Source organism: Microtus ochrogaster, chromosome 8 (genome assembly GCF_000317375.1).
Source record: "Microtus ochrogaster isolate Prairie Vole_2 chromosome 8, MicOch1.0, whole genome shotgun sequence".
Lineage (NCBI taxonomy): Eukaryota > Metazoa > Chordata > Mammalia > Rodentia > Cricetidae > Microtus > Microtus ochrogaster.
Window position 1 is genome coordinate 58,420,743 of NC_022015.1, and position 19,191 is coordinate 58,439,933.

The 19,191-nt window shown below is 38.3% G+C and overlaps 1 protein-coding gene across 1 annotated transcript in view; it reads left to right on the forward strand.

Moving 5' to 3' along the window:
• Positions 1-15,685, forward strand: part of Jak2 (Janus kinase 2) — a 64,879-nt gene extending 49,194 nt beyond the window's left edge. Inside the window, exons 19-25 of the mRNA XM_005352114.2 lie at positions 1,422-1,558; positions 5,231-5,420; positions 5,947-6,071; positions 6,232-6,404; positions 11,742-11,859; positions 13,258-13,371; positions 14,023-15,685. Coding sequence (XP_005352171.1) covers positions 1,422-1,558; positions 5,231-5,420; positions 5,947-6,071; positions 6,232-6,404; positions 11,742-11,859; positions 13,258-13,371; positions 14,023-14,130 — 965 coding nt within the window. The 3' untranslated portion in view covers positions 14,131-15,685. The remainder of the gene's footprint in view (positions 1-1,421; positions 1,559-5,230; positions 5,421-5,946; positions 6,072-6,231; positions 6,405-11,741; positions 11,860-13,257; positions 13,372-14,022) is intronic.
• Positions 15,686-19,191: the final 3,506 nt, after the last annotated feature.

Genomic DNA, 19,191 nt, shown 5'->3' on the forward strand with positions numbered 1-19,191 from the left:
TGCCTGGTCCCTAGTGGCTTAGCTCCGCACTCTGATCTCAGGTAATCTTTATTTGTTAAAATACAAACAAAATATCACTACAACAAAATTTATTGTCTGTGTATGTCACGAGAGTTTTAGAATCCAATATACATTTAGTTTGTTAGTTAATGAGAAGTATGTTTATTTGATTACATTTGTTAATTTGGCTGCATGGAGTTTTTAACATCACCCCTTTTAATTTTTCTAGTTACCATCTATTTTATAATTGACTTATTTTTTTAAATATGAGGTAGACTTATTTTTGTCTGTCCCTATGTCCTTTAGAATGCTGAGGTAAGTGTATGCCCGTCCTATAGTTAGTCAGCAAAACACCTTCCTCACCGCAGGAATTGGAATAGAACCTTACTTCATGAATACCGAAACTACCTATTTTGGAGTAATTTACCCATTGAAAACCTATCTTGAAAGTCTGGGTAATAAAGGCTCCTATTAATATAATCTAAATAGTTTTGAGTTTCCCTGTGTGGGGGGCAATATTATACAGGCTGTTGTAATAGGGGTGGCGGGCCGCTTCCTGCCACCCGGCTAGCTTTACCCGAAATAATTACACATAAACTGTATTCTTTTAAACACTGCTTGGCCCATTAGCTCTAGCCCTTACTGGCTAATTCTGATATCCTGATCAACCCATCTCTAATAAACTGTGTAGCACCGGTCTTACTGGGAAAGATTCAGCATGTCTGACCTGGTGGCTTGCTTCATCGCGTCTGCCCGGGAGAAGGGAGCAATGGCCTCTGAGCTCACTTCCTCTTCCTCCCAGCATTCTGTTCTGTTTACTCCACCCACCTATATTTTAACCTATGAGGGCCAAGCATTTTCTTTATTATAATTAACCAGTGACCTTCCTCCATCAACAGGCCACATATTTCTGCATTGTATTGGCAACAAAACTCTCAAGCCACAATAGCAGCTAAGGTGCTAAAAGCATCTTCAGACTGGCTGTCTCCTGAGATCAGGATGCTGATGTTGTGCTGCTCCTTCTTTGTAATTATGCTGATCGCCTGGGAAGAGGTGTTAATCGAAGCTAGTAACAGAACTGCAGACATGACTTTAGTCCTGCTACCCCGGAAACAGAATGCTAATGAATTTCCCTCTCAGTTTACCTTGGGAGGTAAAAGCTGTTTGGAGAATAAACACAGGTGATCTTCAGGATTTAAATGAACCCTGAGACTCCTTTCCAGAATTGCTGTGTGAACTGTGTCTCATTATTCCCATGTCTCCATGCTGGTCCAGAGAGATAGTTTATGCTGGGGTTGGACCCCGACACCTGTGTTAGTTAGTATTCCAAACTCATTCTGCTTCTTAGCTTGAATATCTATCAGTTTTACCCTGAGAATATACTTGCTAACTTAGTATAGTGTCTTTCTTCGTTTTTACAGATTATGAACTACTAACAGAAAATGACATGCTACCAAATATGAGAATAGGTGCCTTAGGATTTTCTGGTGCTTTTGAAGACAGAGACCCTACACAATTTGAAGAGAGACACTTGAAATTTCTACAGCAACTTGGCAAGGTAAACTGTATATAAGTTTTCAAATAAAATTTAATCATGCATCATTTTATTTGGGAATAAGGTGACTTTGGACTAGAGCTGATCAATCCACTTTTCACAAAAATTTTAAGGGGTATTTGTAGAAAGAAAAGCTTAATTGTTGGATATTAGAGAATTTTTCTGTTAAATAAGCACTTTACTGGAAAATACTCCAGGTCCTTGGTAACATGCAATGCACAGTCAACATCTTCTATGAGGATGGGCCATAAACCAGAGTCCTTCCCAACTGATAGATTCTGAGTCTCTTGTTTGGAGGGGAAGTTTGTAGTTCATAGTAGGTTAGTGCAGTAGAGAAGGGGGCACACAGTGTTCTGTCTGCCTTTCTGACTTTGTCTTGGGAGAAATAATCTAATTGTTTACAGCCTAGGACCTTGAATTACCATGTCCCTCAAAAGAAGCTCCATTAAAAGGTCACCCAGTCACACATAGTCTATATAACAATCAAGATGAAAAGAGACCCAGTGCTTAGCAGGCCCAATTATAATGGCAAGCTCTCTCTTTTGTTTATTTATAGAGATCTAAGCCATATCTCATTATAAATTAAATTTTGGCACAGATACAACGTGAAGGCCTCACTGATACTTGGACCTATATTTGAAGTTCCAATTGAGCTTTCTTAAAACTAAACATTGATGGTTATATTAAAATTAGCCTAACTGTATTAATAACTGTTGTTCCTTTTTATTTAAAACTCTTGGGAATATTTGAAGGAATACAGCAATTGAGAAAAAGAAGTCTTTGTCGTGGAAAATTCATTACCTGTTGCTGTGCAGCAGGTTACTCTGAAACATGCCAGTTTCTTTGAGGTGGGGTCTGGGGACAGTTTATCTGGGTTGCTTTGGATCAAGGCATCAGCCAGGCCTTGAAGTTCCTTTTGAAGGCTTCTTAAGAGGTCTCTTCCTATCTCACTAATGTGATTATTGGCAGGCCTCCTTCCAAGCTTACATGGATCTTTGTACAGAGTTGACTCACAGAGTGGTAACTGAGAGCATATACCCAAGGTGGAAGCCGTGTTTTTATACCATGATCCCATATAATGTTTCATTACTCTTGATAATATTACAGTGCACATCTAACATTTCTTAGATCATAGAGGCCGTTTCATTCTCTCTTCCTTTATTACCAATTCACATATCATACTATTCTAAGTTAGGAAATTATACTGTAAATATGAAAGTAATTTTTTCATTTTTCAATGAAAAAAAGAAGTATAGGAAATTTAAAGCGCTTGTTGGTAGTCACACAGCAAGATGGAAACAGTTCTGAGACAAAAGCTTGACTCCATGCTCTTCCTAGTGTCACATGTGTTTGCTCTTGTGTGAACGTGCTTCAGTTACAGCATCTTTTGTAGTCTTTCTTTTTTCAAATCATATGCCATGAAGTTTAAAAAGTATACCTTTTATTCCCAGAGGTTTTACGGTGGTCACATAGCCAAGACCCATTTATGAGAAAGGGAAAGTCAGTCTGACTCATTCCTGCAGTGCTGACGAAGCCATCTCAGTTTGTTATTTGGTATATACAATATTTTATGACCATATCAACTAGTCATTGAATTATTGAGTATAATTAGTGATAACAGAATAATGAAAATCTTAAAACAATTTTACGTGTGATTCTGTATACACTGACTTTTCCAGTGTTTAGATACAGTTTTTAAGAGATATTATCATTTCCCTTAAAGAATTCTCTTGGTAATATCTAAGACTTTAGTAAAATTTTATTAGCTTCAGTTGCTAATGATATCTTCAGCTAACATCTCTCCTCCCTCCCTCCCTCCCTCCTTCCCTCCCTCCCTCCCTCTATTTTACTATCCTGGGGATTAAACTCAGGGTCTCACGTGTGCTAGTCAACTACTCTACCACCAAGTTATACCCCCAACTCCTGCCTGGTTGTTAGATCCTCCTTCCTCAGCAGTCTAAGAATCTGATAAGAGATATGCAGCACCTCGCTGAACTTATTTCCTTTTATGCTTCCATCTCTCCTAAGCTTATGAAGAGCATGGATGTGCGAGCATTTGTGTGATTAAGACCTTTTGTGTTAATTAGTAGTGAAGATTTATAACTGTGTATATGTATATATTTAATCGTCACTTTGAAATTCACATGTAAAACCATAGTTAGCTATTGAGATCAGACCTTTCAAGCCTGTGAAAGTAAGTTTAAAGGGCACATTAGGAATCAGGCAGCCTTGGAAGGGTCTTAATTACTTTCATAACTGGAGTTTTTCTGAAACCGTGCGGTTGATATTACACAAATATTAGAGCTTCTCTTGCGTGCCCTGTGTTGCACTGGCACTCAGAGTAGTGAGAAGAAGTGGGGATGAGTATACATCCATTTCAACTTCAGTGATCACAGGCTCCTACGGCTTTTATAGGACATAAGTTGGAACAGATGTCAGACTTGTAATTATTTGTTTGTGATCTGTTTAATTATTTTTGGGATGTCAGCTGGTGTTGAAATTGTTCAGATCTTGTTTGGGTGGCCATATGGTTGAGATTTCATGGGTGTCTAGCTTCCCTGTCATAGCTAGAAGTCACCTTCTCAGAGCAGACTTCCTGGTCTTCTGGCTCTCAGGTACCCCTCCCCCATGTTCTCTGGGCCCATGTTCTCCGGGCTGCAGGAGTCGTGCTATGGATGTGTCAGTTAGGGACGGGCACCACAGTGAGTCTCTTGGGCATTCTGTCATGGTCTCCTGAGAAGACTCTGATGAGGGGAGAACTACACTGAGAGCTGAGCTGGAGCGCAGCATGTGCCAGCTGGGCCAGGCCTTGGGATGGATGTGGCGTGGCGAGCAGTGGGATGCAGCGTGATGTATCCTAAATAAGGAGTTGAGTGTAGGAATTTCTTTAAAGACGTCAATTTTTTTGATGTAGGAATATCACCTGTGGCCATTCATTTTTTTAAAAAAACTTATTTAACTTTATTTTGTATGCATTACCATCAGATCCCCTTGAACTGGAGTTACAGACAGTTCTGAGCTGCCTATGGGTGGTGGGAATTGAACCCAGGTCCTCTGGAAGAGCAGCCAGTGCTCTTAACTGCTGAGCCATCTCTCCAGCCCTGCTTGTAGCCATTCTTGAGTCAAACAGACTCTATTAGTTTGTATTTGTCTGTATAATGAAATACCATCTTATGGCTGGATGAACATAACAAGTATTTATTCTTCACAGTTCTGGGGGCTGAAAAGTCCAAGGGCAGGGTTTGGTTTCTAATGAGGGCTTTCTGCCTGGCCTCAGAAGGAAGCTTTTGGAGAGGGAAACTTCTGGAGTTATTCTTGTTCTTTCTGTATAAGGCTACTCCAAATATAGTCATATTAGGGATTAGGCCTCCATTGTGTAAATTTGAGGTCACACATACCTAGTCAATAACAGTCCTTATTCACTGATAGCATTATGAAGGTACATTGAGATAAAGGAAAAGTCTAATTCAGTCTATAATTCATCTCAGAGAATTATAGGTTTACTACCCAGTTTTTAAAATAACACTTCCATTCCTTGCTCTGAAATTTGTCTACCATAAGCTGAGAATTCTTTCTACTAATTCTAGCTGCCAAGAACTTCTTGTATATTTAGAAACCAATAGTAAGTTGTCTTGGGGACTTTTGGCTTCCATTCTAATGTCATGTGTTGTTCAGGGTAATTTTGGGAGTGTGGAGATGTGCCGCTACGATCCTCTACAGGACAACACTGGGGAGGTGGTGGCTGTTAAAAAGCTCCAGCACAGCACTGAAGAGCATCTCAGAGACTTCGAAAGGGAGATTGAAATCCTGAAATCCTTGCAGCATGACAACATTGTAAAATACAAAGGAGTGTGCTACAGTGCTGGTATGTTGCCCATTGAAGCCTGTCTTAACTTCACAGTCTGTCTTTGGCATCCAGGGTAATAGAAATATCCAGTTGTCTAAGGATTTGTCAGTGTGCAGAGAGAGATGCTTGGAGAGCATGTGGGAGACCACGGACTGTAGCTACACCAGTGCTTTGACTGGTTGCCTAATCATCCTTCTCACCACTTCCTTCAAAACGTGTTAACTGTTTTAAAAACAAAACTAATTTCCTTATATGGTCTATTAAAATGTTTTTATTAGATACTTGTTATAACTGAAAAAGATTCATTATTAATTTATTTGGATTTTCACAAATAACTAATATTTCTCATGCATCTTTCAAAACAATTTGAATTGAAAAGCCTGTATTCTTAAATACTATATTACCTTTAATTGGTAATAAAGTTTTATCATCGTGGACCCAGATTTTATGTATACTTAAATCATTTACATATAGCTTTTTTTCTAGTATTTAATCAGTATGATATAGCACGGTAAAACATTATGTTCTTTTTGTATATTAAAAGGTCGGCGCAACCTAAGATTAATTATGGAATATTTGCCATATGGAAGTTTACGAGACTATCTCCAAAAACATAAAGAACGAATAGATCACAAAAAACTTCTGCAGTACACTTCTCAGATATGCAAGGTATCGAGCACCCTAAATGTCTGCTGTGGATGAACTGCATGGTGAACTAACTGAGAAGTCATACAGACTACTCCTTAACTATAAAGAGAACTTGTAGAATACAGTCATGTAAATTATGTTCATACAACTACCTAAAGAAAAAAATGTATTTTATCCATAGGGCATGGAATATCTTGGCACAAAAAGATATATCCATAGGGATTTGGCAACAAGAAATATATTGGTGGAAAATGAGAACAGAGTTAAAATAGGAGATTTTGGATTAACCAAAGTCTTGCCACAGGACAAAGAATACTACAAAGTAAAAGAACCAGGCGAAAGTCCCATATTCTGGTAAGTAGGCATTTTTCAGTATAATAAAGTTAAATTTTAGAAAACTTTCTTCAAACTTTATTTTACTGTTACTTAATATATAATATTTAATAACATTCAGTTTAGTACTACTTCCAATAACAACAATGTTTATCATATGCTTTGTATTAAGCTAAATACCTTTCATGTAGTATCTCACATTATCTTTTCAAAAAACAGCAGGTAATTGCGAGCTGCCTGCTGTGGGTGCTGGGAACTGAACTTGGGTCATCTGCAAGAGCTTGTCAACTGCTTAGTTAGCCACCTCCAACCTCTCAGGAACCCTTATGTCAGTGCATGGAGAATATATATTCTTATGATTATTGTAGATCCAACCGTCCAAACTTGAAAACCCAAAATCAGTTGCACTGAAGCATGAAACCTGTGTTTTAAAGGAAGAGTTTTTTCCCTATATTTTAGAAATATGCAGTGTATTCTTCAGAGGTTATGATTAAAACATGATCATGTCAGGGAATTACTTCACTGCAAGGTATATGCACATAGGTGAGGGCTCTCTAAATAGCACTCTCGCTACTCAGGAAACAAGACTAATGATTGACAAGTGAGACTTGATATTAAAAAACTTCTTTATGGGCAAGGAAATAATCAAGTGAAAAGGCAGCCTACAAACTAGAGGAGAATCTTTGCCAGCTGTACTTCTGACAGAGAACTCATGTCTATAATATACAGAAGATGAGTACACCAGACACCAAGAAAACAAACAACCCCTCTAACTCCTTACAAGGACAGCAAGTGACTGACGGGGGCACAGACTAGGTGGAGTAGTGGAGCTAGAAAGACCCAGAGCCCTCCCCCACTTGTATGTGTCCTGGGGTTGGGGGTGTTTAAGAAATGATTAGGTAGGGACTTAGCTCAGTGGTAGGTCAGCCCTGGGTTCTTCTGTGGTTCCCCTACCCCTAAAAAGACTAGGATATGATTATGCCTTCCTTGGCAATGAGATTAAGACCATTATAAAAGAAACTTATAAAATACCCAGAGGTCTGGTGTTGTGTTAGAGAGTAAATGTGAGCTGAGAAACTCACACACCTTGCTGTGTTCAGTAGGCACTGTGTAAGTTCGGAAATGACAGACTTTATTATGGTGAGTTCTTATTTAAAACAACACTTCTGATCTAGAAGAGTTGTTCTGTATGGGGTTCCTACTATCTTCTTTTTAAGGCAAACTATTTCATAGTAATATTAAAATTATGTGCCTATTAGCTCTCATTTTTTAAAGGATCTAACAGAATTTTCCAAGGATACAAAACATTTTTCTATCTAACCAGTCATTAAAGAATCCTGAAAATATTTAAACTTGCCAGGTTGCTCAGCAAGCCCCCCGATCTGCTTGTCTTTACTGCTCAGCACTTGGATTATAGGCTGCTCTCTCTGGTATTTTACATGAGTGCTGGGAATCTGAACTCAGGTCCTCATGCCTTTTACAGTAACCAGTTTATCCTCCAGGTTACACCTGCAACCCCAAGAAGTATATTAATGTTGTAAAGTATTATTTTTAAAATCTGGTAGAGTGTGCCAGTGAGATGGTAAAGGTGCCTGATGATCTAAGCTCAGTACCCCAAGTCCAAGTAAAAAGTGGAAGGAGAAAAATGAGTCTTCAAAGCTGTCTTCTGACCTCCATAGGCACACCTACACAGTAATAGATTAAAATATACTGGTATAGTATGCATGAGGCCCTCTGTTTCATCCATAGCACAAAATCCAAAACAGCAGAGAACTAAATGGCAGAACACGTACTTCTGTAGTCATTGTGACACCAGGGAGACACGCTACAAAGCCCTTCCTGCTAAACACTCACTTTCATGCCTTGTTTTTCTTCCAGTCACACTAAAAGCCACCAAACAATACAAGCTTTGAAAAAGGTTTCCTGGGTGTGTGGGAAGATAATGAAGCAGTCAAAATAAGCCTAAGATAACATGTGTCTTATATAATTTATTTTCTATAAAAATATGATATATTACTCATCATTACATATTAACTGTTCTTACACGGAGGAAGGTAGAAGGGCAGGAAAGTCACAAAGCCTATTCCATAGTACATGAATCTTTTCTTCAGGAAGGGTCCCCCATGGCCCCACTATCTCTTAAAAGCCCCCCTCTTACTGATAGCACATTGATGTTAAGTTTTAACACCTAAGTTTGGAGAGGACACAGTCAAATTCTAGCAAGCAAAACCTGGAGCTGAAAGAAATCACATGCAGTTTTGTCCATAGGAGTTAGTCATAATTTTTAAAAGAAAGCTTGGTTTTATTTAAAAGAAATCTTTGTCCTCCCTAATGCTTTATTTATCAAAATTTTGTTTTGCTTTAATTTTTGGGCATGTTCCAACATGTTTTAGGGGTTAATACTAAGAAGAACTAGAGGAAAAATGATTCTACTTCAATATTTTTTTTAAATGAGAAGGCTTATGCTGTTCTTACTGTAGACATCATCTAGACAGTCTTTGTGCATCCTGTGTTACTCTGCACGAGTCGTGGGCTCTGACCTAGTGCTGTAATGAAGGAGAGAGAGTAGACGGGGCTATTCTGAAAAGACATGGTGGACCAGCCAAAAGGCTCAACAGTGGGTCTGAGTGAGATTCCCCAGGACTTGAATGATGGAAGGAGGAAACTTAAACCCATGGGTTGTCTATGACCTCCGCATACATACAGATAAACACATGTCTACATAAGTACATAAAATATAAATATTCAAAAATAACTCCTAAGGATCCTTTCTGGGCAGTTAGACAGATCGTGATGCCATTTACTGCATAATCAAAATAAAATAATCAGCAGGATGTGGGAGAATGAAGATAGGTTTCTATGGCCTATGGGTATTTAATCTGTAAATGGTGGAATCATCTAGAACAGTCAAAGCAGACTATGAATTCAGGAGACTTAAGCATAAAAGTGGGTAAAATTATCTATCTAAAGAAAACCTTTTAGCAGCAGAGGAAGGCATTGAATGATAAAACTTTTTTTTTTTTTGGAAACCTTAAATTTAGAAGAGAGAAAGGAAGTGTTGGCAGAAATTTAATTAAAACCAGCCCTTTCTCTCAACTCAAAATCTTGCTATAGAAGCAGGAGATTGAAAAGTTCTATTGATGAATAAGCATTACATGTGCGTGTGTTGTTATCAGCACATCTCTAAGAGATCTCCAGGATGGAAGAAACCGAACATCTTATGTAGTCAGGCAGAAACAGCCCGATGCATACAAGTTTTCTGGACCGAGGTTAGTTCTCAGGTGAAAGGACTTAACCATTTGTCACACGTAGTTCATCCTAAATACCCTTGAGCATTGTGCAACTACCTGTGATGGCTAATAGCCTCTGCTCTATGGGCTAGCTTTGCACTTTGGAAAGACGCTATGGCCAGTTTAGGATCCTCCCTGCTCGGGGAAACCAGGAGAAAGGGGCATTACCAGAAAGTAGTTCCTAGGCACTTGCTAGATCATTTCTAGACCATAAAGCTGACATTGACTTTTAAGCAAGAACATTTCAAAGAGACAGAAAATACACAAGTTCCCTTAATGCTCCATGAAAAAGGGAAGGTAAGACCCAGAGAGAAGTAATTCTTTCCTGATTTGGCTTACCTTTGTATAAGTAAAGGGAGTTATAGAATAAATCTATCTGGGGTTGGCAATATGTAATTAAGAAATTAATTACAAAGAGTACTATGCTAAAAAACAAAAAAAACAAGCAATAACAACAAAAATCATAAGAACAGCATGGTTGTAATTCTGGTACTTGGAATGCTGATGCTGGAGGGTCCTAAATTTGAGCCTAAGCTGGGCTACACAGAAAGACCTGTCCAGTTTTTAAAAAAGATGGAAAATGTATTTTAGGATATAGGAGAGTAGCATTGTTTGAAGGTGATTACATCTTGCTGATAGAACAAAACTGACATTTAAAAATAATAAAAAGTAAAAATTTTAAGCTAAATATAGAGATTACATACCTATTTATTGTGTGTTTGTGTAGTCCAGACTGTAAGTCTAGACATGCAATGAGCAGGAGTCATTGAGACTCCCGTAGCTAGAGAAGGACCTGTGCAAGTGAAACTTGCATTAGATTTTGAGAAAAAGGTTAAGGAGTACGCACCAAGGCCAGCTGAACTGGGACTGATGAACATGTGATCAAACCGGACTCTCTGAATGTGGCTGACAATGAGGGCAGACTGAGAAGCCAAATGATAATGACACCGGGTTTTGATTATACTGCATGTACTGGCTTTTTGGGAGCCTAGTCTGTTTGGACGCACACCTTTCTAGACCTGGATGGAGAGGGGAGGGCCTTGGGTTTCCCACAGGGCAGGGCACCCTGACTTCTCTTAGGACAGGAGAGTGAGGGGGAGGAGAAGGAGGAGAGGGGGAAGAAAATGGGAGGAGGTGTGGAATTTTTAATAAATAAATAAATAAAAATACATGTTAATATTTTCCATCTGTTTAGTCAAACAGTTCTCTGTAGCCATCTCTATAGTAAAAACAGGCTTTACCATGGGACTAATGTTCCTAGTCCACTGGCAACCCCTTGGGCTGTGACACCATTTTCCTTTGCTTTGTATATTCTGTGTTCTTTCATAATTACCCCCTTCCAGATTCTTAACAGCTTCAGTTACGTTCCCAGCTAGAAGCTATATTTCCCTCCTATTTGTAATCTGGATTCATCTAAAAGAACAACTTAGGAAGAGCAGCTCACTTTTCAGTTCTTAGAAAAACTTCTCAGTTAACACCCAGTGCTGCCAACAGAAACAAAAATTAATGTGCTTAGATTTTTCTATGTCAGAGGGTCTAAGGACCAGGCTTTCCGATTCATTAGTAGTGCCCACCACTCAACATTTCACTGTGCTCATTGCGGGGGAGAGCAAATGGAAAGTTCTCTAAGTCAGATCACAAGCTTGCAAAGACCCCATCCCCCAGCAGTGGAGACAGCAATGCATATCCATGTCTGTCAGGGGAACCTCAGCGCCAGTGTTTATGGTGGCTAGTTTCATAGGCACCATCTGCTTGGTGTGTAACAAAATCCCAGACGCCAGGAAGAAAGCACATGCCAAATGAGTGGCTTTGTGTGTGTAAACAGCTGTAAGCCGCACCCCACACCCCCACACCTCACACACACACACAGTCCCTGAAGTTTAAGTTCCCAGTTCCAGCCAAGAGTCAGCATTGCACAGGAGCCCTTCTGAGGATAACCTCAGCCTGATGTGCCGATGCCTTCTGTATCCCCTGGGAGAGTTTGTCATTTGGTTGTTTGTTGTCCCCTTCAGTATGATGAGTTGTCATTCAAGTAACTCATGTTTCAAATGATTTCTGTATATTGCAGGTATGCTCCAGAATCCCTGACAGAGAGCAAGTTTTCTGTGGCCTCGGACGTATGGAGCTTTGGCGTGGTTCTATATGAGCTTTTCACATACATCGAGAAGAGTAAAAGTCCTCCAGTGGTCAGTTTTCTTTTTAATTGCTTAATGCCCCCCAACCCCCTCCTATTGCTCTTGTTTTAAACACAAGAAAGGCATTATGCAAAAAAGAATAACATGCCCAGGGCCTATTTTAGAATCCCTTGTTTATCTGGAGACAATACTCAACAATACCCAACAAAATAGCATAAACTTACTAAATTCAGTATTCTCTTGGCCATGTGTCTGTGACTGTAACAAAATACATGACACTGAGGACTTCGTAAAGAAAAGGGCTTACTTAGCTCACAGTCGATTAAAAGGCCAGTATCAAGTGAGGACCCTTTGAATTCATCACAACATGGCAAATGAGCAGAAAGGGACTGACCGCAAAAAAGATCACATGTCAAGACTTGAGACCAAGAGCCATGAGGGCCAAGATTCCACTTCCTATGAAGCAGCTTGTTCCCATAGGAACGAGAACACTCAGGGAGACCAGCATTGATCTCTTAAAGAGCCCACCATTCCAGTACTGCCAGGGACCAGGCCTTCAGGACGCCTCTTCAGTGGCATTTAAAGTACATTGAGTTTGCACATTTACGCCGGAGTATCGCACAACCTAAAATGAACTTTCAGAAGTAACTTATACTGTTCGTGTAGGTTTCTTTTAATATATGGGATATGAAAACAGTAAAAATCATTTTAATGAAATTACTCAGATAATCATATAATACTGTGGCACTTTCTTTTTTAATATTTATTTATTTATTATGTATACAATATTCTGTCTGCGTGTGTGCCTGCCATCCTGAAGAGAGCACCAGACCTCATTACAGGTTGTGAGCCACCATGCGGTTGCTGGGAATTGAACTCGGGTCCTTTGGAAGAGCAGGCAATGCTCTTAACCACTGAGCCACCTCTCCAGCCCAATATACTGTGGCATTTTCTTTCAGACTTATTTTATATAAAATGTGAAACTTTATAAAGAAATAACTATTGCTCTCTAAAATTGAGTTTTATAAGCTTCCTGTGTGTTTGCTGCCCTGTTAATTATTACATTGTGTGTATTTATTTTACTTTATCTGTAATTACTCAAGTATGATTTAATTGCTCAGTAGCATTCTGTTAAAAGTTGTATATTTCTAGGTAATCATTTACAGTTTTTATACATAAATGTGTAGTTTTACTTTTGACTATCATGTTAGAGTGTAACTGTTAGAGGTTATGAGTTAGAAAATCACTTTTGATTGTTTCAAAAGCAAAGCTCTGTCAGGTTATGTCTTCGCAGCAGTGATAGGCATGAATAGTTTGCTGTACTCACCATTAGAATATTAATGAAATTTTACCAACTTAATATAAAAATTGTTATATGTGTTTTAATTTGCATTTCTGTTGTTAGAGTAATATCTTTATGAAGTCATTTAAAACAAGTTTACATTTCAGGAATTTATGCGAATGATTGGCAATGATAAACAAGGACAGATGATTGTGTTCCATTTGATAGAACTTCTGAAGAACAATGGAAGACTACCAAGACCAGAAGGGTGCCCAGATGAGGTAACAGTTTTTAATTAATTAATTTCTCGTGTATCTGTGTGTGTGATGTGAGTGTGGTCTGTGTCTTTATGTGTCAGAAAGAGGTATGTGTGCATATGTATGATATGTGTGTTTGAGTGTGTTTGAGTGTGTTTGTGTCTAGGTGGTGTGTTGTGAGAGAGTGCATGTATGTACAGGTATGCAAGCAACAGTGCCCATTGGAATCAGAGGAGAACTTTCTAGGATTGGTTCTTTCCTTCCACCTTGCTGAGGGGTCTCTGCTGTTTCTCCTGCTGCACTGTGCTCTCCAGGCTGATTGGTCCTCACTATTTTCCACATGATTTTCTTGTCTGTCTCTTGTTCTGTCTTAGGACTGCTGTTGTGCCTGGCTCTTGTGGGTCCCAGGGATTGATTCTTGTCATCGGGCTTTCATGTCTGGTTCTTTTTATCCACTGAGCCATCTCCCTGATCCAACAGTTTTTTAATCCACAGTAATTATCCGTTTTCTCTTGTTTTATTAAAAACACATACAGATGATGTATTTCAAAGCATAACCATAGCATTATTACTGGCTTAGGCAAATTAGCTGAGATTTCCAAATTCATATCATCATCTAATTAGCATGAAACTTAGTGTTCATTCTAATTTTGTTTTAATTTTTTCCCTTTATAGATTTATGTGATCATGACAGAGTGCTGGAACAACAATGTAAATCAGCGTCCCTCTTTCAGGGACCTAGCACTTCGGGTGGATCAGATCCGGGACAGTCTGGCTGCTTGAATGAGATGGCCTTTACTCAGAGACCAAGTAGACTTCCAGAATCAAAGCAAAGCTCTGTAGCCACATTGCTGTGGACCCTTATCCACGCATCCTTATCATAATGCTAGCCAGAAGAAAATGTCAGGCTGTCTGCTCAGAACCTGGGAAATTTTATGAATTTTTTCATACACCATCTGTAAAAGACACTGCTAAAAGTCGCAGGAAGCTGGTAGAGAACTGCATGGAGCTCCTCACAGTCGCTCATCTCCTCCTCCGGCACAGGAGGAGAGTGGACATTTTCAACTCAGCGTTTTGAAAAATAAAACAATTATAATGTAAATTTTGCAGTGTTAGAGATACACACAATATACATGTACAGTTTTTACCACATGGAGTGTACAGTACTTTGGCATCTTGTGTGATTTACACAAGGGCTGGTGTTTATTAATGTTTTCTAATTTTTCCATAGTTGATCTATAATAACTTCATGATACAAATTAAAATGCTCAGAAAACTGAATAAATACCTTTTTTTCTTGCTCTGTGCTGCTGTGTCAGGGCTTGTAGTTCCATGTCACTGTAAATATTTTTCAAAGCAAAAGAAACAAAAGTATAGTTTTATTTGTATAGTAAATCTAACCCTAAAGACTTTTGAAATGGAACAATCATACAAAGACATAGCACAATCTATTTTCTTATTTGTTGTCCTGTGTCTGTTTATGGTAATTGTGTTTTTACATAGGACTGTTTCCATCTTTTTCTATGACTATAGTGACTAGTACTCTTTTATATTTTTGAGGTTTAAAGTGCCAGAAATACTTTGCTCCCTTGAACTGTTAACTGCCAATAACATTTCAGTCCCTGAGACCTGTTACTATAAATTGAAGTATAAGCCATAAATAATTTGTAAAATGTGTAAGATGCATAGTGGGTTATAACATGAACAAAGACTACGTGTGGGGTCACAAGTTCGCTGTTGCACTGGTTGGAGAAATGTGCCTTCACCAGAGTCTCCCACATGGACAGGAAGTGAGGGCCTGTCCAAGAATGCCGAAATCTGTAATGTTACGTCGTTACAAGAGGGGAGAGAGCATACATATTTTCAGAGTATGAGTGATTGTTGTCTACTTTAGTGCTGCTCCGTTTTAGACAATGTCATGTCAAAAAAATAAAACAAGATTTTTGTGTGTTATTTATACAAGATTTTAAATATTTTGATAATTTGTTTTAAAAGTTCTCCATTTTCAGTGGTGTATCCTATGTTTTACCTTGTACTTAAGAGCTTTGATTTTGCTGAAGAAGGGATAGCAAGAAATGCTCCTCACAGTCTTTGCGACATCCTCGTAGATAGCAGATACAGAGATCAGCTGGGGGAGTGAGGCTACTGGGTCTTGTTTAGAAAAATTCTAATATCTTAATGGAAGTTAGATGTATTTTATATAATTTCTTAATCAAAATACAGTTGATACTAATTCTACAGTATTTCAGATGAAAGTCCTGTGTCATATAATGTGATCATGATTAGGATTTTTATAGTAAAACAGCAGATTTTTCAGAAAGATCCATATAATTTTGCATATTTTTAAAAATAGTGGTATAAACTACATTTTGTTAAGCTTTTTTAAAATACTTAAATTTCTACTTTCAAAGAATCCCACATATACATCCTTAATATTTTTAGAGTGTGATGACAATCTTACTCAAAAATTTTAAGTTGTTAAGAGACTTCATTTTCATTGAGAGTTGATAATTTTTGAAAACTTGATTTGAACAATACATATAAAGAAATTACTCCCAGACTTAGCTGCTTGGTTCCGCATGAAGAGCAGGTGTCAGGTACAATAAAATGTTTTTTTCAAGTTACTATTTCTTAAAAATTAAAAAGTTTCTCCAGAGTTCTACAGTTATGTAAATGTTTGATGGTGCTGTTTGATAGTCATTAGTCAATAATCCCATATTATCATGGGTACTTGCTGTAGAAAATATTTTTTTATGCTATATGTGTGTTGCTAGTAGCACCACAGAATTTACTCTGGAGGAGTAGCCTTCTTCCAGCCGTTTTCTGCCTTAAAGTTAGTGAGGTCTTATAGTTGTCACTTCTGGTATGTAAGTTTTATCTAAACAGCTGTATTAAGTAATAGCCATAAGGAAATACCTGGATTTCTGTATCTAGGGAGCCATCCTCCCCAGGGTCGCCTGTGTGCTCCACATGTTGGCTACTGATTACTTCATTGGACCATTGAGAGTTCGCATAAGATAAGAAGGCTGCTATAATAATACAATCACAGTTGTACATACAGATGAAAGTGTTTTTCACCAAAGAATAAGAGAATATTTTTATTTAACTTTTATTGGACAGTGGTGTATCTCAGTGATGGAGCCCTATTGTTTTTAATTGCATCACCCTTATGATTTAAAGTGTCAATTTTTTTCCAGTGTATACATTGACCATTTATACTTTGTTTTGAGAACTGTCTATTTGGTTAATTTACCTGGATAATTATTGACTGAATAATTTGTTTTCTGGTGTTTATTTTTTTAGTTGCTTGGATATTAATCCCATTGAATAGCTGACAAAGATTTTCTCCTACTTTGTAGACTGTCTCTGATTTATTTTGAATTGACTTGAGCAATTTACAAAAAGGGATTCATCTTCCTAGGTTTAGCTCCTGGGTATCTAGTTTTATCAGCAACTGCTTTGTGGAATCTGTCCCCGCAGAGTGTGCATTTGGTACCTTTCATAAAGATCAGGTAGCTGCTACTGTCTCTGGTATCATCTGGAATTAGGTCATTTGGTGAGGATTGCATTGAATCTGTAGATCACATTTGCTAATTTGTCAGTTGCACAATAATTCTTAAGCTCCACGAACATGGGAGGTCCTGCTGTTTTCCTGACTTCTTCAGGGCTTGTAGTTATAATTGTAGAGGGCTTTAACATCTTTGGTCAGTTTGGTTTTGAGGGTGTTACAACGAGATTGGCTGCTGAATCATCTTTAAGTCAGTTTCTTACTGGTGTGTGAAAAACCACTGATTTTTATGTGTTAATTTTACGTCTTGCTGCTTTGCTGAGTTGTTTGCTCGAAATGAGGTTCTTGGTGAAATCTTTAGAGTATCAGATCATATACTCTGCCAACGGGTATTTTTATATCTATACCTGTTGCTATCATTTTATTTCTATCTATTGTTCTGGCTAAGCATTTAAGAATTATAAGCTCTACTCTTGAGTAAGACTGGGAACTGATAACTTTGTGCTATTTCTATTTTAGAGGAAATGCTGTTAGGTTTTCACCGTTAAGTAGAAACCACAAATACCTTGCCTTTTGTATTAAGGCATAATAGTTCTGTTTCTTTAGGGCTTATGTCATAAAAAGATGTTGAATTTTGTCAAAGATTTTTTTCTTTATCTAGTCTTCTAAGCTTGTTTTCATGAGTTTTTACCTGCATTTATATATATGCACCATGCTCCCAGGGGCTAGAAGAGGGTGTTATATCCTCTAGAACTAGAGTTACGGACAGTTGTGTGCCAACATGTGGGAACTGGGAACTGAACCAGGATTCTCTGTAAGGGCAACCATCGGTCTTATCCACTGAACAATCCAGACCCTATGTTGTGATTTTAAAAAATATTTTATCGAGGATTTTATACAATGTATTTTGATCATATTTATCCGAGCCTCCTTTTACCAGCCTCACCTCCTTGCCCCTCCTCTCCTCCATCAAGTCCAGGTTGTATTGTTCAGCTACATTTGGGAATATATAGTGAAACTGATGGCTTTTTTTTCTTCAGGTAGCATGAATATCACCTCCCAGAGCTAGGAAACTGAGTAGGGATAGAGCTTCTGGGAGAGTTCCTGCTTGGTTCCTCAGTGTTCTGTCAGTCCAGGTTGTGGAGTCTTCAGCAGTAGGTAGGGTCTTACTATCAACTTCTGGAGGGTTACCAAGAGTGTTGGCAGTAGCCTGTAGTGTTAGAGGGAGGCCTATGGGATCCTGTTTGTCAATAACTTACAAAGAAGTAACCTACTCCTGGTACTGGGTTTTTTTGGTATTGTTTTTTTGTTTGTTTTTGCTAGTATGCTAGTTTGGAGTATTATCCTTGTAGTATGGCTTCATTAAAACTTTTAAAAATGTGTATATATTTAAGAAGCTTCTACAGTAGGGTTTCATATAGCTTTTTCAAAAGGTTTTTAGTTTTCTTTCTGCGTATTCCTTCCCCTAGCCTGCCCTTTAAGATCTTTGGTGTGTGCCTTCCTACTTGCCTATCTGCCTGCGTTGTTTGCCTGTCTACTTTTTATCTGGTTTTGTTGTCAGAGTAATAGTGGATTCTTAGAATGTATTTGGAAGGACTTCTTACGTTCCTGATTTATAAAAGTCTCACCATATAGTCCTGGCTGGCCTACAGCTTGCTGTATAGAACAAGCTGGCCTCAAACTCACAAAGATCCACCTGCCTTTGCCTACCAAGTGCTGGGATTAAAGACATGGGCCATCATACCTGACCCCTACATGCCATAGGCAAGTTCAAAGGACAATTTGTAGAAATAAGTTCTCTCCTTCCACCATATTGTCTCCAGGGATCAAACTCAAGTGGCCAGGCTTAACAGCAAGTCTCCTCACGCACAGAGCCACCTCACAGAAGAGCTCATGTAAAATAAAACAACAAAAAAGGCAGAAAAGGAGAAAGCTAAAAGCTGGAAGAAACATCCAACCTAACGGATTTGCAAATCATAGCAACAAAAAGTAAACACACAAAAGACTCAACAAATCATGACAGCACTTTCTTAAGCTCACAGTGTCTCCACAGTGGAACTCATAGCTAATGGAATAGATTAAAAAAAAGTTTCAGAGTCATACTTTTATATTTAGAAAGATCAGTGACCATATACAGACAAATGGAAGAAGTAAGGAAATTAACTCAGAATCTAACCAAAGTGGGACAATGGGCAATACTTTGAAGCAGAAATTGAGAAACATGGCAGAAAATTTAAATGAGGAATTTGGGACTCTGAACAAGAACCAAACAATTTCTATAAATGAAGGAATCGGTGAAACAAAAGCACAGTTCCCGGAAAGAAAGCATCGACAGA